We start from the raw sequence: 27232 nt of genomic DNA, 5'->3' as shown, positions 1-27232 counted from the left end.
TGAAGCCGATATCGACAAAACTGGGTATTAGGTAAGCATATACTCAGACTTGAACACCAGGCCATTAATGGGCACTATACACACACATTCACATTTCTGTGGCAACATGAGTCAATAATCATGACCTTTACACCAACAAGGAATGATTTTCTCACCCCAGCTACAGCTATAACATTGCAGACAAACAACCTCAACATAAATCATTCCATATTTAAATAAAGTCTGAAAAGCATAAATGCTCTATGAGGTTTTATATCTACTGGAGGTGTGTGTTTGTGACACATGAACCTCCTATCCCCTTAACTCACCAGTCAGACCACAGGACAATATATTACACTTAAAGCTCAAACATGCCATTCTGATAATGACTCTTACTTCAAACACCGCTCAGCAAGTAGAAAGAAACCTCAATATGTAAGACAGAAGTTGTTCATAATCGCCCAGATGATGGCATTGCAGTAATTGTGCTGCTTGACAGAAGAGACAGATGAGGTTTTGAATCATAAGACGAATCTCTGTTCCATTGGTTAGTGTTGTAAGAAGAAAAGGAAGTGTTTTAAAGCAACATGCTCATGGCATTGGTCTCATAGCATATCATATTCTAACAGGTGGATAGTAAAAGTTAAATCAGCTAAGCAAATAGCTTGAGCTTTTTCCATTCAGTAGAATTAAATTACTTGAAATCAATATGCATGTAGAACATTTGTTGTTGCTTCAGGCTTTAATCTATTTAATCCTTATCTTTGCAAACCTTAAGATTTCTTGATCCTCATAACCACCTATTTTCTCATTTGGTTTCAGTTCCATGTAGGGTAAAAAGAACAAAAATCCAGTGATATGAAAATCACATATAATGGAAGTCCAGAGGCATTTGTAGGAAATATAGATTTTTGTAGGATTTTTTTTTTAATTATTTAATTATATTATATAATGGAAAATCAATCTCAGATTTCCAGTGTAATTTAATGATAACTGTGTAATTCATTCTGAATTTTGTTGTTATCGAGATAGATCTCAGAGCTTTTGTAAAGTTAATAAACCTTTCTGTTATGTCTGTCTCCTCCTCTTTATCGGAAATGAATGTAAATTAAAATTTCTTCTTTTCCTTTTCAAAATGATTGTCTATGGTAATTGTAAATAAAATAGAATGTGGTAGATTAAGATTAACAAACACTAGAGGATTTATTAAATATTTATGAAACATGTCTATTAACCAGATCCATTCTCTATAAACCAGATCCAGTCTTTGCTCTAAAAAAATAGCCAATTCTATGGGTCAACAAGTCTCTGTGTGCTTTTCATATAAGGAGAAAAACTGTGTTTTTGTTACTGTGGATGTCTGATGGTGAAAGTGCCCATCTATCTACAGAAGCCTCCTCCCAAAGTGTGGTAATTCACTTATATAACCCGGCAAACATAAGAGCACTTCCTAGGTCTCACTACCTGATATATGGACAGTGTCTCATGTTGACATCATTCTATGTTAGAGTGGACTGTAGCTTTGTGTAGCACAATTAAAAAAGCACGGATGGCTATAACAATGGAAAAAAGTGATACTCTGGATGCCAAATGTTGAATGTGATTGAAAGAAAATAGCAATAAACAATAACAATAAAAAAGTCAATAATGACTTCATTTGAAGCAGCCACCACATGACTTCTTATTAGTTCCGCTTAATGACACTAACAGCCCAACAGATCTCCGACCATCACTCCACTGGGTACCCCTATGTCCGAACTGTGATGCAAACGTTGCCTTCATATTAGACTTATCCATTTATGTAAAAGGACCCTGAGTGCCCTACATAGTGTGCATAAAAATGATGTTGTTTTTTCAGTATGATTAATCATTTTAATATACTGGAGGCTGATGATGGTAATTGAAAAGTTAAATTAAAGTCAAGGCTCCCTCTAGTGACACAGGAATAGTTAAGAGATGCTCTGAAGCCAGCGAATCATCCATCCACAGTTTACTCTACAGTACATGTAGTTTCCAAATCCGTCAGTAAAAGTGAAAAGTGAAGTGCCAAAGTGAAATCTGATGATTATGGAGACTTAATGACTATGTTTTGGTAAATTAATTTTTTTCCATTATGTATGTCAATTGCGCAGAAAGCACACTCAATTTACATCCATTCCTGTAGTACATACCCCATTTACATGATCAAGCATCAAGCATGCTCAAATTCTGATGAAGCATGGTCAAGTTTACATTTTCTTAATCATCAGATTACCAATAATACACCATGCAAAATTCTAACAGAAACTATGACTCATGCCAAATTCTAACAGATTTTTGTTGTCATTCATTTCACCATGCAAAACAATGACACAAACAGGTATTAATTTGGCAGGTTAAAAACTTTACCTTGTATGTGAAACGGATCTCTATATTTAAGAATGTAAATGTGAAATATTTGCTAAAAAATCTGTGCTTTGGATCAAAAAGTTTAGGATGAAACAGAAGCATTTTCTGAAAAAGAATTTATAGTACCTGCGTGGCAAATGCGTAAAGGTGAAACTTTAGTCCAACTTTCCATTGGCACAAATGCGCAAAAGACGCAATCTCACCTGAGATAAAAGAGATCCCGATCCAAATTCTGCCGAAAAGCGTCCAGTCTCTCTTCATTTCCAAGTTTCCACAATTTGGCGTTAATCTGAAGTCATTTAATTCTCCAGAAGGTAAATCCGCAGGAAAGAGCGTTCAGGTGAACCGTGCGTCTCTCTCTCTCTCTCTCTCTCTCTCTCTCTCTCTCTCTCTCTCTCTCTCTCTCTCTCTCTCTCTATCTATCTATCTATCTATCTATCTATATCCTCACAATCGTAGAAAAGGTCTGTGGATGACAAAGAGAAACCATGCGGCCCTTTTCCCCGTGTAAAAAAGAGATTCACGTAGACCTGAATGAATTTACACTCGTTTCCCCTTCCTCTGCTCGTCCAGCCTGCTGGTTGATGAAGTGTTCGGGGGGCCGCGGTCTGAGGGTCGGACCATCAGGACACACACACACACACACACACACACACACACACACACACACACGTTGTGTAAGAGGTGTCTCCTCCTCTGAAAAAAATTCAAGTGACATGAAAAAACTTCTACAGTTAGAGAATTTGCTCACTTTATTAGTTAAGTTTCACAGATTATGGAAAATAAAATGACTTGCTTAAGGTAACTGTGAAAAAGAGTAGAATTACAAGGAGTGTTGAATTACATGAGTTAACACCCCCACTGTTCCACTGACAAAATATACCAGGAATCTATGATTCTAGAGATGGTGTTACTGTGTATACTGTGTGTGTGAAGTGTCTGTGCTGTTCCTCCTGGGTCTGTATGGGTTTCCCGCCTCCCAGAAGCTTGTCAGCAGGTTAAATGCTATGTTATGCTAGTATGAGTGAGTGAGCTGATGCGTGTGTGTGTGTGTGTGTGTGTGTGTGTGTGTGTGTGTGTGTGTGTGTGTGTGTGTGTGTGTGTGTGTGTGTGTGTGTGTGTGTTATTTTTGACTGTAATAATTTTAAAAAAAAACCCTGTTCCTTATTAATTAATATATGAATAATCTATTCATTTGTATTTTTACAAAGTAGAAGCTGAAAGGTGTATTTATACAGATTTAGAATTTAGAATTAAGTAAAACATTTTAAATCCACATCACATGCTTCTAATCATTTTATTTTTTTATGACATAGTTTATGATCATATTGATAGTATATCATTATATCATCCAGTGTGGTCATAGTACCCTGTGATGGACAGGTAGGTACTATGACAGGTAGGTGCTAGACAGGTAAAGTAGAGTGTATTGATAGAATACATGGCCAGTGTTCACAGGATAAGCTCCAGATTCATCGTGATCCATATAACAAGTGAAAAAAACAAGAAAGGACCTAAATTCACCAAAGAATAGATGATCATGGAATATGTTTTGAAAGAAGGTTATATTTCCAACTCTAGATAAATAAACAAACAAACAAACAAACAAATAAATAAATAAATTATCACAAACAGTAAATAAATAAGACATTAGGATATTTGCAGGATTTACTCAGTGTGCTGTAAGAGAAAGTGTAGGATTCTTTATAAGATAAAAAAAAAATGAATTGTCGTTTTCACTGTGTGAAGTTACCTATTGCAGTGTGCAAAATAGTACAATGGTTGTTGAAATGCTCCAAAAGATGATCACCTTTCAAAAAGCACTTTGATTTGACCATTGTTTTGTAAAGACCACAGCAGGTTGGCCTGCATTGTCAGGCAGTCTCTTTCTGCTCCATAGTTATTTTGGCACTGCTGAGTTAGAAATGTACTTACACGAACACACCCAGTGTATGTGCCAGATCTGGCAATCAAAAGCATCTCCACAGAGATTACAGAACAGTCAATAGACAATTAAAATAACAATATTTATTATAGATAAGATACATGTGGTTGCCATATTACTTTAATTTAAACAGCTTCAGAATTCATACAAAAATATATCATACACGTCTAGGCTTTATGTAATCTAGCTTGTCAAGTTTAAAATATGTGTGCATCAGTTAAATGTAAGATTGCCAAAAGGGCTACAGTTTAATCTAAATCCCTTCTTAATTGTAATGGTCTAACAGTCTCGGTAAAATTGTAAAATTTTGTGTACCAAAAGTATCCTATGAAAGAGCTGTACTATACATAATTGTATAGTATTTTTTTGTTTGTTTATTTATTTATTTAAAGAACTTCCATGCTGTATTGTGAAGACATTGCATGTTTAACTGTATGTGCTCTGCATAACTTCATGCTTTTAGCATGTACAACTGAATACATTAAATAACAATGCACTATCATAGGCAGTTCTTAGCCATTAAACACTGAGGCAAAGCTCTAATCCCTCAGCTGCTAAACTGTATGTTATGTTCTTCTTCATATGTAGGTCATTGTGGACGGCCAATAAAATGAATACATTTAGATACAGTATACTCAGTATAGTATGTTTCTGGGTCTGTGGTTTCTGTACTAGTGACATTAAAATGGTTAAAAGAGTCAAGACGTAGACATTCAAACACACTGCTGTATGATAAGATTCTATTGTCCGATTAAACATAGAATTGTAAATATAACAATATGAAATGAATGAAACAAGTTCAGTATGATAAATATAATAATTTGCTCATTGTATTATAAATAGATAGTATAATATGACAGCCTACATATTTATCATTTTAAATATGTATATAGTTATCACTTATCACAGGAAAATAAAATTACCTTAACTTTAAGTAACAATATACAGTACATACTTCATCGATTAATTAATCGATTCATCGAGTACAGACTTCATCATTATGCTCCAGTGACTTAAAATATATGCGACACATTGCGTTCTTAATACACGTCATTTATCCTCTCTGTTTTCAGAGATAACAAAATTTTTGAAAGGCAAAACACCACATACAAAAACATATTTAAAAAGCAGACATGCAATTGGTAATTCACATTAGTTTCTGTTTGTGTGGTTCTTACGTAGCTGACTTTGCATCTAATTTGGCTTTAGTACCACTCATTAGGGATGTTATGACGGTGGTCAGGAGACTCTCCACTCCCCAAGTGTCTAAGGGCATGTACATGAATACAACAGAATGGATAATTAACTTTCACTAATGTGGTTTTAACTAATTTATATTCTTGGGAAAAGTAATGACTCATAGTAAAACAAGACTCATTAGAGGCAGTGAATGCATGCAAGCTTCAACCATTTTCTACAATTCAGTAGACTTCACAAATAATAAGTGAAGGAAATCATACATGAACATCATGTGACTCATTATGGTGGTTTTAGTGATAACATTAATGTTGGTTTTAGTTGTACAAGGTCAGGGAAATTTTACAATATGTCTAAATTGACTTAAATATAGGATTTTTTTAAGCAAAAAAATTTTGTTCTTGCCCAAGCACACACAGACCTAGCACATAAGAATCTTGATATACAGTATAGGATGCTGTGTTTAAAGAGATATTTGTCTCCCGTTCCTTCCCATATTCAAAGTGACACCACTATTAATGAACATTATGCATATCACATTTTCTTATCCAGAGTGACTTATATATATATATATATATATATATATATATATATATATATATATATATATATATATATATATACATACACACCAGAGAAATTGGAAATTGAGGGTTAAGGGTCTTGCTCAGGGGAGCAGCAGAGGCAGCTTGGTGGACCTGGGATTTAATCTCATGACCTTCCGATCAGTAGTTCAACACCTTAACCTCTAGGCTACCACATCCCCCATATTATTTACTAGTACATGGTCTGTGGGTGTAATTTGGATTTGGAACACATCCTGCTATGAAATATTATCAATCCAGGACCAGATATAATTAAAATTATGGCCAGGTGATTTTAATGTTATGGTTTATTACTATATTTACCTCTAGTGTTTATGGTGCTGCTTTTTATATATGCACAAAATACCCATGGTATCATTTTAATCTCCTATTTTTCGTTATTTATTTTTGCAGTTATGGTTTAGACTTCTCTAGTGTCAGTACTGTGTTTTATTCCCTTAACAATCTATTATTCATTGATATTTGCAGTATTACTGGAAATCAACTGGACGGGTTAGGGTTAGGGTTAGGGTTAGGGTTAGGGTTAGAATTATCTGCCCTCAGAGGTTTATCATTCCATTGAAAATATCGGACAAAATGGATGTAAGAAAAAAATCCCATGTGAAGAACAACAGTGACGAAATTTGACATATTATTGTGGGCTCTGCTTGTTTCTCTACACCTACCTGCAGGTGTAAACAGGCAGATCCCACAACAATATTGAGACTCTTGTCACTGTTTCTTTATTTATTTATTTTATGAAGAACATATTTTAAAGCTCTGGCCACAACTAGAACAACTTTTTGGTTCAAACGGTTTCTTTATTTCAGTAAACTATTCATGCCATACCCAGGGGTTTTCAACAATAACACTTGAAGCTATTCAGACATTAAATTAGCATTACCATCTAAAGGTAAAGATCCCTCAAAATTAGCTGATTAGATTAGTGGTGGTTTTCTTATTTAAATGAATGTGAAACTTTAGCATACAATGAAGAATCCTAATTTTACAAACCTCTCACATTTTGAAAAATGGTCAATTTAGATACAATAACTTGCTGTAGCTCTAAGAGAACATACATTTATTAAGCTGGGAAAATCCCTGAAAAATTAACAACACAATCACAATCTAGTTTTTTGTATTATGTTCTACATTTGACTTTTGACAATTTGTCTTTAATTCATGTTTCTCTAGTTTAAAATATCTTGCGGTCTTATATTATTATATAATATATATTATATATTATAGTTATACTATAACAGATCCGATTTGACATATTGACACTGATAATTATTATTATTATTATTATTATTATTATTATTATTATGTTTTTCTGTTTGCCACATGAAAAGGACAGTGTTCCTGTTAAATATTACTCTCTAGGGTCCAGCTCAAGGACTAGGCCTTGAAGTGCCACTGTTACATCTGCCACATCCTGAGGTCAGCAAACACACTCCACAGCTTCCCTCTCATCGGAAGGAAACTGGACGGTGTTTCTCACCGCCAGCCACCTACCGCACTGCCAAAAACCTTAAATGAATGAATTATTCTGTTTTCTGTTGTTTGCAGCATATTTGTATATTTTTTGCCAGTGTCATCATATGATGATGTCCTCTTTATTAAAATGTCCAATAGTGAGGTGCTGATGCTCAGATTAAAGCAAGTACCAAATGACTTCATTGATTGGCCTGAGAGATGAATGATTCAGAAAAGTGTCCTCCTCCATCACCCCACCCCAACACGGACACACACAAACTGATCCTCAGTCATTCACTACCCAATAATCATCCCTCACTGCTATAATTCTTTAAGCGTTTTATTAAATAAATAATGACCACATAACATACATACACATTAATCTATAACCTAGGTGAAAGGGACTATCACTGAATTTGACTTCATGTCATCAGGCACATAAGCTCTTTATTCAAAATGTTAATAGGATTTTGTAATTCTTACCATTCCTGGTATTTAAAGGTGCTGTGACACTGAGGAATTAACAGAGTTAGCAAATTCGCTAAAATGGCAAAGGTTATGCCACATCCTGTCCAACAACCCCCTGAGGAGGACAGTAAAGCAGTTTGGGGCACAAGCACTGCCTTTCTGTTTGTGTGACCCTTCACAGGGAGCAAAAGGAAAGAGGATGTTGATGCACTTGTCTGCTCTTACAGATAACAGCACTCGATCCATGCTTTTTTTGGGTGTCCGGGATGCTACAGTGGATGCCTTCCAAACTAGATTTTACATAAATCCAAGAGGAAAAAAACAAACAATGAGGTACATTTAAAAATGTTTAACATTAATCAATATTGTAATTGGATGTCAGTAGAACCTTGATCTCCAGGAGTACAGATAATTCTTCAAAAGTATTAAAAAGCAATAAGAACAATATTTCTGATGATACATCATTTAAGGAGGAAGATAACAGGTATTAAATCCAACATCTTCCTGAAACCCAAGCACTTTCCTGACATCTCCCAAAGCATAGATTTTGAAATACAGCATACTGTGATCTGCATCCAAATGACTAAATCTGGGTGAACTGTTACTGGCATTGGTACATAGCATGATTAATTATGAAGAATTATTTTCATGAAATTCTAATTTTGTACGGGTATTTCCCTAAAAGGAAACAACACAACTGCTGCACCTGATAACATTTTTTTTTTTATTACTGTATATTAGTTACATACATTGTATAGTGTGTCTGACTAGGTAGTCTTCCTGAACACATTACAGATTGTTTAATGACTTGTATAAATCAGCAAAGAATTATAAAATATTTACAGTTCATCCAGTATATAGGTACATCTACAAAATTGTTTACAGAGTCTATGACGTTTTCATAATAGAGAAATTTTCAATTAGAGTGGCATTTCTTGTGAAACGTTGCAAGGTTAGCTATGATGAATTACTTCATCACTGTCAACACTGTCAAATCACCAGCCGCTCTCAACTGTTCACAAAATAACAAGATTATTGAACAACTGTTATTGATCATAGTTTGTACATTATACACATGAATTACTGAATATGCAGGAATAAAACATGATTAGTGAAAGCTGTATCATAACTAAAACATGCATGCTGAGCTTTGTAAATGATTTAATGTCCTGTGTCACACACTACCTATCACCTTTTGCTTTGATTAGGGCATGTATTCGCTGTGACATTGTTTCGAAAATCTTATGCAATATCACAATTTTTAGTTCCGGCCAGAGTTGCATTCATTTCTAGCCAAGATATTGTACCGATGAGAGTCTGAGCAATGCACAAAGTCTTCTCCAGCACATCCAATAGATTCTCAATGGAGTTAAAGTATGGACTCTACGGTGGACAGTACATTTGTGAAAATGATGTCTCATGCTCCCTGAACCACTCTTTCACAATTTGAGTCCGATGAACCCTGGCACTGAAATTTGTGAATATGCCATCAGGGAAGAAAACATCCATTGATGGAAAAACCTGGTCATTCAGTATATCCAGGTAGTTAACTGACCTCATTTTTGGCACATAAGGTTGCTGAACCTACACCTGATCAACCCCAGATCATAACAAATACAGGTTTGTACGATAGGCACTTGGCATCATGGGTGAAATACTTCATCATCCACTTCTCTTGCCCTGATGTGCTAATCACTCTCAAACAGGGCGAATTTGGACTCATCAGACCACATGACCTTTTTCTGTTGCTCCAGAGTCCAAAATTTATGCTCCTTAGCAATATGAAGCCTTTTTCCTTTAATAGCCACAATGCTACACAGCTGTTCTTAATGGCACACAGCTGTTTAGCCCCAATCCCTTGCATCCTCTTTGCAGTGTGCGTGTAGAATTCTATGCGGATAGAATTCTTCTATGTAGCACCCTGGTCCTGCAGAAATGTTGTCTCATTTCACTATGCACTGTGTCAGCTATATATGGTTGAAATGGCAATAAAAGAAACACTTTTGCTTTCACTATGAAACATAGCTGTGAGTTCTATGTTTTCATACAACTTGATTTCCAATCAAGATGATCTTCTCTGACCAAGAAGATTTTTCTGACATTTTATCCTTCATCCTTTTATCCATAATAGTTCACCAGTATGCTTCCGGGTTTCAATACTGTGTTGGACAGTTCTTAACAGAATTTTAATAGTAATCTCCTTAGTTGTTTTCTTTTTTTTGTCTTAGTTGACCACAGGATATCTTTTGACATGGGTGCTTAAGAAACACGAAGCTGTTCACTGTATCAGTTAGGGTTAAATAAACCTAGCGAAAACATATCACTGCAGTAATTATTCAAGGGAAGGCTCTTACACATTTGCTTAGTTAAATCTAAGAGGTGACTTTTTTGGGGCCAGGCAGTCTATATGTATGTAAGTTACACATTTTGTAAGAAGATCTGAAAATTCTTGTTGTCAGGATTTTCAGATAGCCATGCGGGAAAAGTGCAGGAGATGGATCGGCTGAGCTTGCTGCCCAGGTTCACTTAGGCATGTGCTAAAGAACGGAAAAGCCTTCTCTATGGGTCCATTGGAGAATGAGTAGAGCAGGCTCATGTCATCAGCATTGTAGAAGGAAACTATGCGCTCCTCACAATCTACAAAGATCCCAATCCTCAGAGGTTGAGAGGTCACACGTATTGGGGTCCAGGGTTGGGTGCCTGCTGAGTACTCGGTGTTGTTGCGCAGTCGAATGGTCCAGTACCCATTATTTGGGCACAGCTTAACCCGTGCCTGTCGATTCACTGTTTCTAGGGCAACACCTATGTCCCACTTGGGCTTGGTCCCAACACCCACCTCCCAGTAATGTCTACCTGTATGGAATCCACGGTTTGCAAGGACATTAACGCACTGAATGAAGCGCTTTTTATTAGGTTTGTATGGTAGAATGACTTCAGTCTCAACCACTTGGGTCCTGTCTCGAGAGAGCTTTAGGCTGGGATGAACTGTGTCCTCATCAAAAGTCAGTGAAAGTGGGCCTGAGTTGGAGAATAAACAAAGACACATTCAGAACAAAAGAGTTTGCGATTATTATGGTTTACAGAACAAAATTACATTAATTGAGTAAAATAATGGCAAGTATATGATCGGAAAAGAAATCTGAAAAGGGCTGGATAAGAAAACACTTTCCATCACATGCACACTCAATAGGCTGCTACATCTGCAATGATTAGCCAGTAGTGATATATATAAAGGCATGGTGATTTTACAAGTTTATGAATGTACTTTAGATGGTTTTCAACGAGGTTATTCTCTTCTATGAGAGTATTTAGCAAAGCTATTACCATTCAAATTAGTGAAGTGGTTGCATCTCAAAGGAATGGATTAAAATTCAACCTTATCAATTTACTACTGCCCTTCTCAGATTAGGGGATACTGAAAACACACTCATCTCCATCAATTCATGCTGCGCTTTTACTTGAAACGACAACAAACTGTTCTTTCAGTAAATACTATTTGTTGGTTATTACCTACCCCTTCGTTTGACTGATATCCTGAATATATTTTCCCGCCCCAAAAAACAACAAATAAACAAACAAACAAAAACAAAACAATACTGTTGACTCTGAACAGCACTTCAGATGAGATATAAAACAGTCTTTATTTGCTAGTAGTAGTGAGGACAGAATACCACATTTTCTACATTACCTGGTTGTAAATTCTTAAACATTTTTCGCCACAAGGTGTACTGTAGTGGTGCTAAGTATTTGGTCTTTAAACTTTCAAAAGTAGGTCCACTAATGGCTGGAACATGTGTTCTGAAAATGACAGGGAAAATCAATTCAGGTTTAAAGTATCATAATATTTGTGACAGAAAAACAGCATGTTAAATGCTTAGCACAAAACGGCTTGTTGAGGATGGCATGGTTGAATAAAGCTTGACAGTAAAAGACAGGCTATATTACTAGAGCTCATATAATAGAGGTTTTCAATTACCACTTACCTGGAATTTAATTCTGGCTGCTAGAGAGGGACAAAGAATAGAGCATTGTTAGCATTACATCAGATTTTCTAATCTGATCAAACTCATATTGATAGTCCTGCCACTGTGCAAAATTTAAACTGAGTGCCTTTTGTCACTGAACATTACAATATTTGATTTTTACATGTTTTCCTTCAAGACTTTTAAATAAAAACAAGGGGGGAAAAAGAAATAAAAATGGAAAATAAACATTTGTGTGCAGTCCCATCTACAACACTGGCAGACAACCACTTTCCCTCTAAAAATCAATAATTGATATGAATCTTTCACCTCCACCGGTACCATGTTCCCTACTCCGCTGGCAGCTCTTTGGATTGAGCCCATAGTCTGCCCTAGTTCTCGAATTGCGGTATGCAGGGCCTCTATGTTGAGTTCCAGTCTCTGCTCAAGGTCCATCTGATCCCTCCTCAGCTGGTCCAGCATGGCTGCCTCCTCCACGTTCAAGAAATGGTGCAGGGCCTGGAAGTCCCAACACACTCTCTCCCTAAGATCAGCTCCCACTTTCTAATCCATACAAAAAAGAAAATAAGAGGAAAAGAAACAGAGAGGGAGTTATATATTATATTATTTTATATTATATCATATTTTAAATTCTGTACAACAGGGCATTGGCAGGCTTGTTTAATCTTACTTTTTAGAAAATATATCCTTGTTATCATTCATAGTACTGCATAAAACTGGGTAATGTAGCCTGGACTTTACATTATGTTATCCTTCTTGTTATAACACAATGTAAAAAATTATCAGTGAGCAAATAAGCTTGCAAGGTTAACCTAACATTCTTTCTTCTGGTGTTGTCCAGGCAAGACTCCACTTTGTCCTCCACCTTGTTGATGAGTCTTACCTTTAATGTCTTCATCTGTTCTTCACCTTTATGAATCATAGCCATAAGCTGTTGTTTCCGTGATTTATGAGATTCCACAGACTCCATAAACTGTTTCTAAGAAAAGAAGCATGAAAGTCACTGTAGTATAGTCTTGTGATTGTTAGAATTAATTTGGGGGTGACTTCTATTCTGTAGGTAGTTGCCATATTTGAAATAATAACGATAACCAATATATTTGGACCGATATGTCAAAAAATATCACATGGTATCCGTTTTGTGACAGCACCCAATCATCCATTGTATATCCCAGCACAACAAGGCTTTCTTTTTCTTTTTTATGTCATTGTAAAACCTCATGAGAGCTTACAAAGCAGTAAGGATTTATTTGTATGACTGAGAAAAACATTGACCTTACCTGTAAATTCCTCACAGACCCAACTGACGAATTGGTTCGAACCTTTTCGACCAGACCAGATACCAAATAGTTAGTCTGAAACTGTTTATTAGGGAACTCCTTACGACAGTGAGGGCAGACAGCTGGACCTCTGATACCTTTCCAGTAGGTTGTGATGCATCTCCTGCAAAAGTGATGCATGCAGCCAAGCATAACTGGATCTTTAAACAGATCCCAGCAAATGGAACAGGTAAGATCCTCACTAAGACTCTGAGCCTCAGCCTGATTCATACTGCTTGACGCCATGGATGAAGAAAAGCCTGAAGTCTGACTTTCACTTCCACTTCTGTCACACAAGGGGGGAAAAACAACTGTCAGCATATTTACAAGACAATCTTGTGACTGTAGGTTTAATATAACTACTTTGTTATATAATGTTGTTATATAATGCTTTTTAAAAAAACAGTTAAAAACTAAATAACCTTAAAACTAAAACTAAATAACCAAAAAAAACTAAAACTAAAAAAAAACAACTAAAAACTAAAACTAATATATACATGGATAGTATTATTTTCTTACTAAATAAAATTCAGGTTATTATCGAATAAACATACAGGAAACAGAATAGTAAAATATTGTTTACATTTACAATGACAGACAAAATAAAGTTTGTTAGCTCACTAGCATGCTAACATTTCAAGTACAATATGTATTTAGCACCACAATAAACATCATAATGCTAAGTTGGTTGCTAAAGCCAGTAGTTTTTTGTTAGTGTTTAACATGGCTAACAACAGTTAGCAAAAAAAAATAAAAATACGCTGTTAAGGGAACAAACCCATAGTCACCTTTCTACGTAGACTATTTTTCTGTTTGCTTTGGGAGTCCAAAGTACAAAATGCTAACCGTCTCTTGTGGGTGGACGTCCAATCCACGACACACGCCTTTAAATGAGTGCACTATGTAGGGTATCATATAATAGTTCGCATGCCTTATCTAGTGCACTTATTCAACCTCTTGCTTCCAACTTGACAAGAGCCCTATGTACCAGTGTTAGATACAACACATGAAAAAAAATTCACTCACTCACTCACTCACTCACTCACTCACTCACTCACTCATTTTCTACCGCTTATCCGAACTTCTCGGGTCACGGGGAGCCTGTGCCTATCTCAGGCGTCATCGGGCATCAAGGCAGGATACACCCTGGACGGAGTGAAAAAAAATCATATGGAGAATATTCTAAATATAATAATAGAACAAAAAAAAGTGTTGTGTTGTTAACTGTGGGCTATAGTGTAAAACACATGTTCCAATTTGACTGAAAGATTAATTTTATTACATGGAACTCACATATGCTTCTCACATTTAGAAGCTGAGCCTGCTGGGACTGAACACATCCCTCTGCAACTGGATCCTGAACTTCCTGAACGGGAGACCTCGGTCAGTCCGGATCGGGAACGGCATCTCCAGCAACACCACATTGAGCACCGGAGCACCTCAGGGCTGCATGCTCAGCCCACTGCTGTTCATGTCAGAGAAGGCAGGGATAAAAGCAGACCCAAATGCAGGGATACCAAGATAAAAACAGATTTATTAACAAAACATAAAAATAAATACATGGAACAACCCGACAAACAAACGCTGACTCTGCGAAGCTAACCACAAAGTGGAGGAAATAAATATACTTAATTAAACCAATAACAAACAGGTGAGTAAGATGAGTCTCGTGACAGAAAACACTGCAGGAACGCCCCACGAATTTTACGGCAGAGAATGTCCAAGCAGAAGTCCTGACAGTTTACCTTGCTGACTGTACAGCAATGCACAGATCGAACCATATCATCGAGTTCGCTGAAGACACAACCGTGGTGGGTCTCATCAGCAAGAACGACGAGTCAGCATACAGAGAGGAGGTGCAACAGCTAACTGCCTGATGTAGAGCCAACAACCTGTCTCTGAATGTTGATAAAACTAAAAAATGGTTGTTGACTTCAGAAGAGCACAAAGCGACCACTCTGCTGAACATCGACAGATCCTTTGGTATCGTCAAGAGCGCCAAATTTCTTGGTGTTCATCAAGCGGAGAACTTCACCTGGTCACTCAACATCAGCCTTATCTCCTTCTTACAGTACATCTGAGAAAAGCCCATCTATCTCCCTACCCATCCTAATTACGTTTTACAGAGGGACCATTGAAAGCATCCTGAGCAGCTGCATCACTGTCTGGTTTGGGAACTGCACCATCTTGGATCGCAGGATGATGCAGAGGACAGCTGAGAAGATTATTGGAGTCTCTCTTCCCTCTATCACACACATTTACACTGCACGCTGCATCCGCAAAGCCAACAGCATTGTAGATGACCCCACACACCCCTCACAGACACTCTTCAACCTACTGCCGTACTGTACAGAGAACAATACACACACACATACACACATGCGCACACAACTGTATGGATTGCAATGACCTACAACAAACACACACTCTTCCAATATACATCCATGTATTCAGCACCACCCATATCAAACTCTTTACATTCTGTCTTGCACATTTCCGTCAACTGATGTTTTGCTCAATACCTCATATAACTGCTGCTACTATATTAAGTGTTCATTCCAGTATTTCTGCACATAAAACACATAGTGCTATAGAATATACAGTATGTACACTGGTCAGCACTGCTTTTGTGTATTGTATTATGTGATGGCTTGGATTGTTGCACAGATGCTCTTTATGTGGATAGGACTAACTTAAGTCCTTAGCTCTCTCTTTGTTTTATTTTGCACCCTGGTCCTGGAGAAACGTTGTCTTATTTCACTGTGTACTGCATCAGCTATATATGGTTGAAATGACAAAAGCTTCTTGACATATGGGTGTGATTAATGATGAAGATAATTAAAACATCTGTTGGGGATGACAACCTAAAAACAGACAGCTCAAGGAGTATTAAATACTGTGTGCCTACAAACATAGCTAGTTTTGTTTTGATTAATTTTGTTTGTATGTTTTTCCTACAAGCTTTAGAATATAAATGGGTATTATCTGATAATTGCACTTGTACAAACATTTTCTTATAGAAAACCGTGACTCTGGTCTTTTAGCAATATACAGTTGGATGTTTCCTCTGTATGCCATCATAATGGATTTGAAATAAAGCATTCCAAATGTGACTGAAGTGTCTTTGCACGACATGATGAGTGTTTCCATGAACAGGTTTCAAATGTAAATTTAACACTTGGAATAAACTGCAGACCTGCATATACAGTTGTGCTCAAATGTTTGCATACCTTGAGGGTAATTTGCAATATTTCTGCAGTAAAAACTACAGAAAAAATAATTGGTGCCCCCCTGCAGACTCCCCAGGACTTGTACGATACAAGAACCAGAAACTGGGCAGGAAAAATCACTACTGACCCTTCACACCCTAGAAACAACCTCTTTCAGCTTCTCCCTTCTGGCAGGCACTACAGAGCTTTGCTTACCAAAACTGCCAGACACAGGAACAGATTCTTCCCCCAGGAAATCATCCTGATTAACAACTCACCATAATTATATTCCCTGCTTCATATCTACAAGTACTGCATTATCAGAACTGTCAGTCATCACATCATCCGTATAGGTTACACACACTACTGCTGCATATTGTACAAAAGCATAATACTACACAATATTGTAATTTGCACTACAATGAACTTCTCACACTTTATGTACATAACTGATCAGTCATATTTTCTGTATTCATATTCAATACTCATACTGTCTATATTGTATCACATCGTCTGCCTTGTCTTGTATAGTCTGTATTATCTTGTCTTGTATAGTATAATGTTATTTATGTCTGTACTTTTGAGAGTCACAAACAGCTGGAACCAAATTCCTTGTGTGTGTCAACACACTTGGCCAATAAACCTGATTCTGATTCTGACATGTGTACCATTTTTTCAACCTTGCCTTGTGCTTTGGATCATTGTCATGGTGGAACGTCCAAGAGCATCCCATGTGCAGCTTTCTTGCTGTAGAATGCAAATTCAGGAACTTCTGGCAGTAGTGGATGAAATCTTTCTTGTTCTACCTGAACTTGGCTTAGTATCAACAGAATCTTTTATTTCCGACCTCTTTATCAGCGTTTGAACAGCACTGGCTGGCATTTTCAAGTATTGAGATATCTTTTTATATTCTTCTCCTGCTTTATAATGCTCAACTATCTTATTACACAGATCCATTGGCAGTTCTTTTGTCTTCCTCATGGTGCAGGATCCATGCATGAGCTGAGACACTAATTACAATTACAATGAGTCACAGGTGTGGAAACTTCCTTTTAATAGCCATTTAAACCTCTATGTGCCAACCTGTGTGTTTATAATGTAAACTTTTGATCAGAGTTGTTTAGGTGATTTCAGTTATCATTAGGCTTTAAGAAGGAGTCACACAACTATGTTATAATTAATTACTTCATGTGATCACTATCCATGAATAAGTAAAAAATTGCATTTTCAGTCATATTTTCCAATACACACTTTCAGGATATGCAAACTTTTGATCATAACTGTATATAGGCATTCAAAGAAATTATCAAAATGTCATCTCTGTCCAAATATTTACAGTAGGGAACTGTCTATATGGGCAGCCAATTGCTATATGTTCACAGCATCCCACGGTTAAAAGTTAGTGGTCAGTAAATATAACATTCATGCATATTTGCTGATTGGCTTGGGTTCCAGAAACGGTATTAGGTTAGTAAACTGCCAGTAAATCAAGATGTCCTTCTTGTGAAAATAAGTGATCCTTGGCCTTTTCTGAGACTATTCTTAGATTGCTTAGAAAACCAGATAATGAGATAACCAGATAATCTTTCTTTAAAAGCAAAAACATCCTGACAGCTAGTGATCAATTGTGCACCAGCCTGACAGGCCTGGTTTAAAATTTGTGCTTGGTCACAAAGCAGACAGTTATGTATTTATTCAGGCACTTGTATTATATGTTTTTACTAACATCTGTATACTTAAGTCTGCAGCTGGGCTTTTGCAAACAACATCAAAAATATCTCATGGTGGAGATGATGGTCATTGCTTGGCAACCTGAATTACTTGTTCTCCAATCAGTGTCAGTTAAGCTCAGCAGTGTGGTACCTCATTGGCATCAAAGCTTCTACAAGACCAAAGTAATGGCTGTCTGCAATGCTCATTATCTTGGGTACACAAAGACAAGATTCAGGCTTAATTACCCATCTATTCTGTCTAGCGAAGATGTAAGCAGCAGTCAGACCAAAGGCACAGCAAATCACTTATTTTGGAAAAAAGACTTGCCAAACGTCACACTCATTTTTACACAATCACATTTTCATTTGTTAGAACACAGACGTTCAATGCCTCACTCACTGAGCTGTGGGGGATTTGGATAAATTCTATTTACATTTGAAAGACCACACATATAACAGGAAATAGGAAACATCAATAGTCAACACTGTCTAATAAAAAGGGCTGTGACCTGTGAATAAGAAACATACACTAATTTGAATATGTATTGACACCTGTTCTGCACACCACTGAAAAGCTAAGATTTAATGAATCAAATCACTGCCACTGACTATTAAGAGAACGCTAAGACAGGTGCTTGGGTTGGTTGGGGTGGTGTTTCAGGGTGGTGTGGTGGTGTGGGTGGAGGAGTTTGGTTTTTCGGAATCATACATGAATTAGGCAAGCAATTCTGTTATAATTACAAGGCTTTTTGAACTTTTGGTCTTGGAATTATTCGGGGGAAAAAATGTATGCATTTGAGTGTATAACTTGCTAACGTGGCTATACATAAAGAAATAAGAGGGCATCATTATTTAACTAGCATTGTCATTTATTATATTTATTAGTTTTTAAACTTATCGTATTTACAGTATTAAACCGTTGTAATGCTGCGTGCACTGGCGCTCACAGGCGCTCATTTACGCGCACTGGCGCTCATTTGCGCGCACCGGCGCTCACTTGCGCGCTGCTCTCGCGCCTTCTAGATGGATTTGTACACAGGTTCAATAGTACGGCGGCTCTGAAGGGTCGATTATAGCGTGATGCTGTCGCGCTGCAGCAGAGAGATCGCGCTCTGCACACTTACACAGTGCGAGGTGCTGCGGTCCACTTTATCCAACCGGCATCAACGAGCAAATATGGTGAGTGTCATTTTCAATAATCTGTCTTGTTTAGTATAGAAATTAACGTTTGCACGATACAAGGCTTTGACAGTCATTAAATATGTTTGCATAACCTATAGAGGAAAGTATATAATGAACAATATATATATATATATATACCTCCTGAAAATCAGATTTTTTTAATCAAATATGATGTTTAAATTCAAGTCTTTTTTCTTTTGTGTTATATTAATCTTTGTATGATATATATTTTTTATGTTTCTTATGTTCTGTAAAGCTGCTTTGAGACAATGTCCATTGTTAAAAGCGCTATATAAATAAATGTGAATTGAATAGAATATAATAATTCAACAATTTGTTTGCATCCTCAGTTAGAATGAAGTATAAGACAATTTTTTTTAAATAATCCATGCATTATGAAATTAGAGTAGATCTAATTGGATTCTATATGAACTCCTGGATGCATCTGCTTGGTTTAATAAAACACTTGTTGGAGTTTGAGATGCACTTCATTAATGAGAAAATCCTTTTTATCACTGAATTGTTGCTTGCAATTAGGCAGAGTGTTTTATTTAGAAGTAACTGAAGGGAAAATAAATAATATCAACTGGAGAGTCTCTAATTTGTAACAGTTATGGCATCATAACAGGGATGGAGGATCTATGGCATTATATGGCATCATATGGCATCATATCAATGGAGGATCTAATCCATGCCCTTCCTTTGGCATTGCTGATATATGATACATGCTTACTAAAATATTACAGCTTACTTTCCTGCTTACTTTCCAGCAATTTGAGAGAACTATTTCTAACATGGTAAATCCCTATATGTGGCAATTTAACAACCCGTTGCATTCAGTTTCACTCTGCAGAAACCACACCCATATGTTCCATTTTAAAATCACTTTAACACTGAGGGGCTTGTGAGCATATATGTGTATATATTTTCCTCTCTGTCTTTAAAAAGGGGTATATAAGGGGTTATGTTTTATACATGGTCTTCTATTGCATGCTATTCTTTTTTCATAAATCAGGAGTAAATGGCAGGCACATGAGGTTAAATAGTGGCAGTTAATACTCTCTATAAAACCTGGCAACACAAATAGTAATAATGGCATGATAATGGTTCCATAAATGGCTTCTGGCATTTTTTACTTCATTAATCATGTATCACATTTAAGAATCTCATTATTCTCATGTGAAGTGGACTGTTCTATGGTTCACTATTATATCACACTGAAAAAAAGGACAGTTTCACCCTAGGGCTACAATGCAATTTTTCAAGGTGTTCATCTGTGTAGGGCTGAAAAATGATGTTGCCATTATCAGAATGCAATTTCTAATGGAACAATTTTTACAATTGAATTGAACAGTAATACGTAGATGATAAATCAGTCTGAGCGATTACAAAAAGACCATATTGGGAAGAGCGAAGATTATATTTTGAGGTGTATAGTGTTAAGACCGTAAACAAATACTAAAGAGCCCATCTGTGCAGAGCTTTATATGTAAGCATGAGCATTTTAAAATCAACTCAAAGGATTTAAGTGTAAGGATTCCAAAACAGATGCAAAGCAAAGACTATATTTCAATGTAGAGATGACCTTTGCAAGAAAGTACTTTCCTTTTGCATGCCGTGTCTCAGGTGGACCCTTAGAAAAGGTCCGCTGATGACGGACGGATCAAATAAACTGAACTGTGCGGAGTTCAATGGCATTTAAATAAGTCATCCCTCATTATGTTGTTCTCATCTCACATGAATATGAAGCTATGGACATGGATATGTACATGGAGAACTCTGAATTCTCTATACATGTTATCTATATATTTTGTTGCGGAATTTACTCAAATGTTGAATACACATACATTGGGATAAAATCTTTTGTTCCATGGTGCAATGGTATAGGAGACCATATAAAGAGTATGTATGCATGGCAATTAGTGCAGCAAGTGCAAGGCAAGATCAGTGTACAATATTACCTGGTGAGCTTGGAATGCTAATCTCTAGTGTTACTTCTGACATTTGTAGGCAGAAATCTAAAACAATTGCGACTTAATTGTTGTTGCAACTAAGCACACTTTTTAACAATTTATTTCTCTTCAATAACTGATTTATCCCAGTCAGGGTCACAGGATAACTGGATCCAACACCAGAAAGACTATAGGCCTGAGACAGGAATATATCCTGGATTGAATGTCAGTCTGTCATAAGCATGCTGCACACATATTCAGACACTTGTTCATAAAGGGGGGCAATTTAGTGTAATCAAGTATGCTTTTGGGAAGGACAACTCAGAGTAAACCACTCATGGACATAGAGAGAACATGTAGAACTCTGCACAGAAATAAATCAGAGCTCAGTATTAATACCTGGAGCTGTAAGGCGACAAAACTGCCAGCTGTGTCACATGTAACCCTGCATGTACTTCTACTGGTTTTAAATGGGACTCCATAATTGACTTGAATTTACCTGCTGCTAAACACAAAAGAAAGTAATATTCTATTCATAAAAAAATGAATGCAATATTTCTGTTCCTCTGTACACTGCTAGTATTTGACAAAGACTTCTGTAAATAATTTCCACTGCTTTGTGTTTAAATTAAAAGATTTTTAGAAAGAAAAAAGCTTGAAAATATTATCTCATCTGTGCTGTAGTTATGCTTTGTTATTTATGATCAGCAAAGACCAAATATTAGGCTGCTCATTGCTAATAACTGGGACCCTACAGCAGGGCATCTTTATATTTCAATTCTGAATAATTCGTAATTCGTAATAATAATAAATGGCAGTATAGGTGATTGTCAAGGCCATGAGCTGAAGCTTGCAGGTAATTGTAGTTTTATATTAGTTTGACCATCATCTTTGAATTAGATTTTAATGATTTTGTGTAGTAAGGGGCTCTTTAATATATCCTGAATTTTAAAAGACATTTACAATTCAGGATATATATATATATACAATATATACTATATAAAAAGGTTACAACTGTGGACATAATTCATTTATTCATTTTCAGTGACCACTTCATCTTGGTCAGGGTTTCGTTTCATCTGGAGCATATCCCAGGCACAAGGCAGGAGAATTCATCCTGAATGGGACAACAGTCAACTGTAAGACATAATTCATACATTGATTCATATTTTAGGGAAATTAACTGTAGCCATTTTTTTAGCCTGCATGTTTTGGGGAAGTAAAGATACATTTGAAAAGTTGAAAAAAAGTCAAACTAGCATGGACAGAATGAGAGACACCCTGCATAGACTGTAACCCTAGCTTAGAATTCAGGACACTGGAACTGTCAGGCATCAATGCTATCCATATATGCTATATACTATATACACTAATACTGTGTAGGGTCTTCTTTTGTTACTAAAATGTTCCTATTTGTGTTTCTGGTTTGACTTAAACTTTCTGACATGGAACATTGTCATGCTATAAGCAGCCATTAGTATATGAGTAAACTGAATGAAGGGTCAAGTTACTCAGACTGTGGCATGCAAGAAATGCTTGATTAATACACCCAAAGTGCTGCAGGAAAACTCCTTCACCGGCCTAGACTGTTGACATAAGGCAGGTTGGGTCCATGGATTCATGCAATTGGTACCAAATTCTGACCTAACCATCTGTGCACCTCAGCAGAAATTAAGATTCATCAGACAAGCCTATGTTTCTCTAGTCATCCGCTGTCTGGTTTTGAGGAGCCTGTGCCCACTGCAGCCTCAGCTTTCTGTTCTCAGCTGACAGAATTTAAACCTGCTATGGTCTTCTGCTGTTGTAGCCCATCCGTCTCAAGGTTCGACGTGTTATGCATACAGATGTGAGTCATAATCTGAGTTACTCAAATGGAATTCTCCCTTCAGTCTCCTCTTCAGGAGATCAAATGCATTCCCAATTGGGTTAATGTTTAAATATTTATTAGATAATTAGATCAACTTAGAACATAGCACCAAGGGTTGAAATTTTTGGAACATGTGACTGACAGGTGTTTCTATTTGTTAGACTGGTTGTTTAAACAATATAATAGTTCAGAATATCTATCCTTTGTGGACACATGGGTTTTGTCTGTGAAGATTGTATTTTCTTGTTTGAAAGGATGGTCTGCCACAAAAAGTGTCATGCTCCTTTACTGTCAAGTTGTTAAATTCATCTAGATGTATTATCTAGTGAATATCAGGAAATAAACCTCGCAAATCATATCTGGTCTCATATTAATATTTTAATCTTAAAACTAAATGTCTTCTGTGCATCACAAAAATTTTAAGTAATCAGTAGGTGCATTGGATAAAGAAAAATTTACCATCCAAGGTGTATTAATGCCTAACACCCACTGTTTCCAAGATTGGCTCGGGATCCACCGCAACCCTGACAAAGACAGGCTCAAAAATGTTGAAAATAGGATCCCTGTCATGCTTTCACCATTAAAGAATGTGTGAAATTATACTGAAGTATAAAGGTGTTACATGGTATTTGATGCACTCTAACACTCTTAAAGCTTACCCTGTTCATTTTTTCTCTGTGGAAAATGTGTGACAGTGAATAGAACTCAGACTGATTATCATAGGTTGAAGAGTGCTTTAACACCAAAGGAGAAAGAGGCATACAAGCTTCCCTCTTTTAAAAAATCCATGTTTGAACGGCAAATGACAAATAATAAACTTTATGATTTGTCCATGTTTAAAAATATGTTTCAACTTGAAAGAAACATGCTATTATTCTGGGTCACACTGAGGTTTGGACAGCAAGGTATATAAAGGGAGAAATAAAAAATGAAGCAACATGCATAATAAAGTTTAATGTAAGTCATGCTAAAAGGTTACAAATATATAGAATACATCTGTAAATGGTCGAAGATTCTGTACATTTCCTGATTTTTCTTGATCAACTGAAACCAGTGTAACTTTTCCTTGCAACAGGCACATGCATGAATGCTACTGGACTCATCAGAAGAGAAACCCAAGACAGCATGGGCCCTTCAGACCCAGCTAATGTCACCAGTGATATTCCCAACGAGGAAAGAGAATATATCCAATGGCACCAGAACAGCCTGGGAAACTACAGCATGGATTCTCATAAGCCTGTCTTTGTGGATGACATTACCAAGCACCTAAGTGTTCAGATAGCCCTTATAACTGCTTATTCACTCATAATCATCCTGGGCTTGGTTGGTAATACACTAGTTATTTACATGATTATTATATACAAAAACATGCGTACTGTTACCAACTACTTCATTGCCAACCTTGCATTAGCTGACCTCATGGTAGACACCATGTGCTTACCCTTCACCTTGGCATACACTCTGTTGGATGAGTGGAAGTTTGGGGCAGTAATGTGTCACATGGTGCCTTACGCCCAAGCTCTCAGTGTCCATGTGTCTATTCTGACACTGACGGTGATTGCGCTAGAGCGCTATAGGTGCATTGTGTTTCACATGGGCCAGCGTCTCTCCAGATGCGCGAGTTTCCTTATCATCAGCCTGACTTGGTCTTTTGCAGCCATTCTTGCTGGACCTTTAGCTATTTTTCGGGAGTACCGCTATGAGGAGATTGCCTACATTAACTTACGTATTGCTGTATGCTCTGAGAAATGGCCCCATGGCACTAACCGAGATGCCATCATCTACAGCTTCTCCATGCTTGTACTCCAGTATGTGCTTCCACTTGGCATCATCAGCTATGCTTATGTGTGCATCTGGGTCAAACTTAAGAACCATGTCAGCCCGTCCAACCGCAATGATGGCATCACTCGTCGCAAGAAGACTACTAAGATGCTGGCACTGGTGGTTGTGGTTTTCGCAGTGTGTTGGCTTCCTTTCCATGTGTTTCAGTTGGCAAGTGATCTTGACCTGGTTCTCAAGTTTAAAGAATACAAACTTCTGTATACTCTTTTTCACATAGTGGCTATGTGCTCAACATTCACCAATCCTTTACTCTATGGATGGATGAACAAGAATTACAGGAATGGCTTCGTCATGTTCTTCCGCTGTGAGCACAAACCTGACACTATCCATCCAGAGGGTTCTTTCCGAACTCGAACCCTGCGAGGTCTGATCTTGTACAACGATGGACAACCTGCCACTGCAGTCTGAACACAGCTAAAACACTTTAAAAGCTGAAGCTTGGTGTGAACAATATATATATTTGTTATGGTATTTAAAGGTGCAAACAGTTTGCATGCTGTATACAGTATAAATATTTACTTTTGATGATGCTATTTTGTATTCGGTATCTGTCAATTATACATGTTTTTCGTAAAACCGGTACAAGTTGTCTCTGATCTGTGTTAAAGACAAAAATGAAAGTAATTCAAGTTATTTTCTCATGACACAAAGAAATCAACTGTTTTATTCATCTTTGTAGTTCACCTGAAACTTAGCTAAAAGGGCTGTTGCATTGAAATTAAGGACACAATTTTGTCCAGTGCAGAAATGATCTCAGTTTTCACACTCATTCTGTTTAAACTCTATAAAGTAGCACTGTCAATTTGTTAGCAAACGCTCCCCTCTACTGACATAACTGAGGGATTGCTGCCCTTGAAAACAAAGCAGGATCCCTATAAACCCTTCTCTGAGAGCTGTACAGCAAAACATAATATAATATATAAAATATAGTGGTAGGTAAATGTAAGGTAAGTACAAGTGGAGTAAAATGTTATGTTATTTAAATATATCAGGGTTCAAGAACTTTAGCGTATATGCGTAATAGTTGCATAAATGTTTGATAGCAAATATTAACAAATATTAATTATAATTTACCATAAGGAAATAGTATTTTTAAACATTTAGATCCATTATAGTGCCATATTCTCTTATCTTCCCTGAAATGTTTAGTTTACTGTTGGTGTGAGGAGCAATGGGTCAAGGGTCTGTCCTTTTCAAGACAATCTACAATAGTGGAGAGTGAAAGATATTTGATAAGCATCTCACATTTATCTGACTTTTTTCATGGATAAATAGTACAGACAGTGTTCTCTTGTTACTGTGCAGTAAGACACATACACATAATAGCAAACAAAAATATCTGGCTGTTACCAATATACCCCTTCCATTCAGTTCCTTAATGGGCACATCACTCAACAAGCACAGGCCAGTGTCACTGTCCCCTAAGGACCTGAAGTTGTTAATCACCTTCTAATCAGGATGTAAAGCTATTCATATAAATCAGGTGATAAACATGTAAATATTATGATAACATTTATAATTATGTCATAGTACACTAGATATAATCCAAATTAAACCCTTATTATGTATTATTATATACAGCATGTAAAATTACAGCTAACTATTCTGAATGAAAAATTGTGTAAGCAGTAAAAAAAAGTCACTGACTTGCTCTTCTTTGATCATCACTGCTAGTGCATCGCAGAACTGCACAATCTTAGGATTCTCCAAACTGATGGGGAAATCAATATACTGCCTGGGCAAAAAATTAAAATAATAGTCACCACTTTAAATCACTTAATTTTACAGTGAGGTTAGACATTTTTGATCCCCTGCTGATTTTGTACGTTTGCCCACTGACAAAGGTAAGGTTAACAGATAGCCATAACTTCACAGGAGATTTCACACACCACCCTTTTTCTGTGTGTGTACAGTATATGTGTTTTGTGTTCTGTGTTGTTTCATTTTCCTGTCATGTTTGTGTTAAATGCCTGCTTCCTTTCGATCTGTTCAGTTTAATTGGTCTCATATTTGGCCAGGACTGTATCATCAGAACTGTACATGGTTTGTAAGTTCGAACCACAATTAAACCCCCGTGGTGTAACTAGTTAACATGTTGACTGTCCCAGTGAAAGTAACAGGTTCGAGGC

General features: G+C 36.8%; 3 protein-coding genes and 1 long non-coding RNA gene across 7 annotated transcripts in view; 2 read left to right on the top strand and 2 right to left on the bottom strand.

The window, feature by feature from the left end:
• flt4 (fms related receptor tyrosine kinase 4) overlaps positions 1 to 2985 on the bottom strand; it is a 39000-nt gene extending 36015 nt beyond the window's left edge. The window contains exon 1 of the mRNA XM_047802393.1: positions 2571 to 2985. Coding sequence (XP_047658349.1) covers positions 2571 to 2628 — 58 coding nt within the window. The 5' untranslated portion in view covers positions 2629 to 2985. The remainder of the gene's footprint in view (positions 1 to 2570) is intronic.
• A 5762-nt stretch (positions 2986 to 8747) lies between these two features.
• On the bottom strand, positions 8748 to 14279 carry trim105 (tripartite motif containing 105). 3 transcript variants are annotated; one of them, XM_047802413.1, is made up of 7 exons: positions 14128 to 14279; positions 13301 to 13625; positions 12904 to 12993; positions 12330 to 12563; positions 12021 to 12040; positions 11726 to 11835; positions 8748 to 11055 (listed from the first exon to the last, which is right to left on the bottom strand). In XM_047802413.1, exons 2-7 carry the CDS (start codon positions 13583 to 13585, stop codon positions 10502 to 10504), a joined length of 1293 nt encoding a protein of 430 aa, XP_047658369.1. In that variant the 5' UTR covers positions 13586 to 13625; positions 14128 to 14279; the 3' UTR covers positions 8748 to 10501. The 3 variants fall into 3 exon arrangements, with proteins under 3 accessions (XP_047658369.1, XP_027010503.1, XP_047658368.1); XM_027154702.2 differs by having other exon boundaries at positions 12904 to 12999; positions 14128 to 14278; XM_047802412.1 differs by having other exon boundaries at positions 12904 to 12999; positions 13301 to 13622; positions 14128 to 14205.
• On the top strand, positions 13583 to 16452 carry LOC125139214. The gene is made up of 2 exons (XR_007138299.1): positions 13583 to 13683; positions 14652 to 16452. It is a non-coding gene; the product is annotated as an uncharacterized LOC125139214 (long non-coding RNA).
• An 835-nt stretch (positions 16453 to 17287) lies between these two features.
• npy7r (neuropeptide Y receptor Y7) lies at positions 17288 to 25679 on the top strand. 2 transcript variants are annotated; one of them, XM_027154541.2, is made up of 3 exons: positions 17288 to 19439; positions 22440 to 22533; positions 24337 to 25679. In XM_027154541.2, exon 3 carries the CDS (start codon positions 24345 to 24347, stop codon positions 25509 to 25511), a length of 1167 nt encoding a protein of 388 aa, XP_027010342.1. In that variant the 5' UTR covers positions 17288 to 19439; positions 22440 to 22533; positions 24337 to 24344; the 3' UTR covers positions 25512 to 25679. The 2 variants fall into 2 exon arrangements, with proteins under 2 accessions (XP_027010342.1, XP_027010344.1); XM_027154543.2 differs by lacking the exon at positions 22440 to 22533.
• Positions 25680 to 27232: the final 1553 nt, after the last annotated feature.

The sequence above is a fragment of the Tachysurus fulvidraco genome, chromosome 17 (assembly GCF_022655615.1).
Source record: "Tachysurus fulvidraco isolate hzauxx_2018 chromosome 17, HZAU_PFXX_2.0, whole genome shotgun sequence".
Taxonomy (NCBI): domain Eukaryota; kingdom Metazoa; phylum Chordata; class Actinopteri; order Siluriformes; family Bagridae; genus Tachysurus; species Tachysurus fulvidraco.
This window is presented reverse-complemented; position numbering and strand designations above follow the sequence as displayed.

What these genes read in the sequence shown, in the direction of transcription:
- trim105 (XM_027154702.2), bottom strand. Translation starts at nt 13,585, where the DNA reads ATGGCGTCAAGCAGTATGAATCAGGCTGAGGCTCAGAGTCTTAGTGAG. An exon ending in AACAGATGAAGACATTAAAG is followed by an intron (nt 12,564 to 12,903) that starts GTAAGACTCATC and finishes TGTATGGATTAG; the next exon opens with AAAGTGGGAGCTGATCTTAG. An exon ending in GGAACATGGTACCGGTGGAG is followed by an intron (nt 12,041 to 12,329) that starts GTGAAAGATTCA and finishes GTCCCTCTCTAG; the next exon opens with CAGCCAGAATTAAATTCCAG.
- npy7r (XM_027154543.2), top strand. Translation starts at nt 24,345, where the DNA reads ATGAATGCTACTGGACTCATCAGAAGAGAAACCCAAGACAGCATGGGC.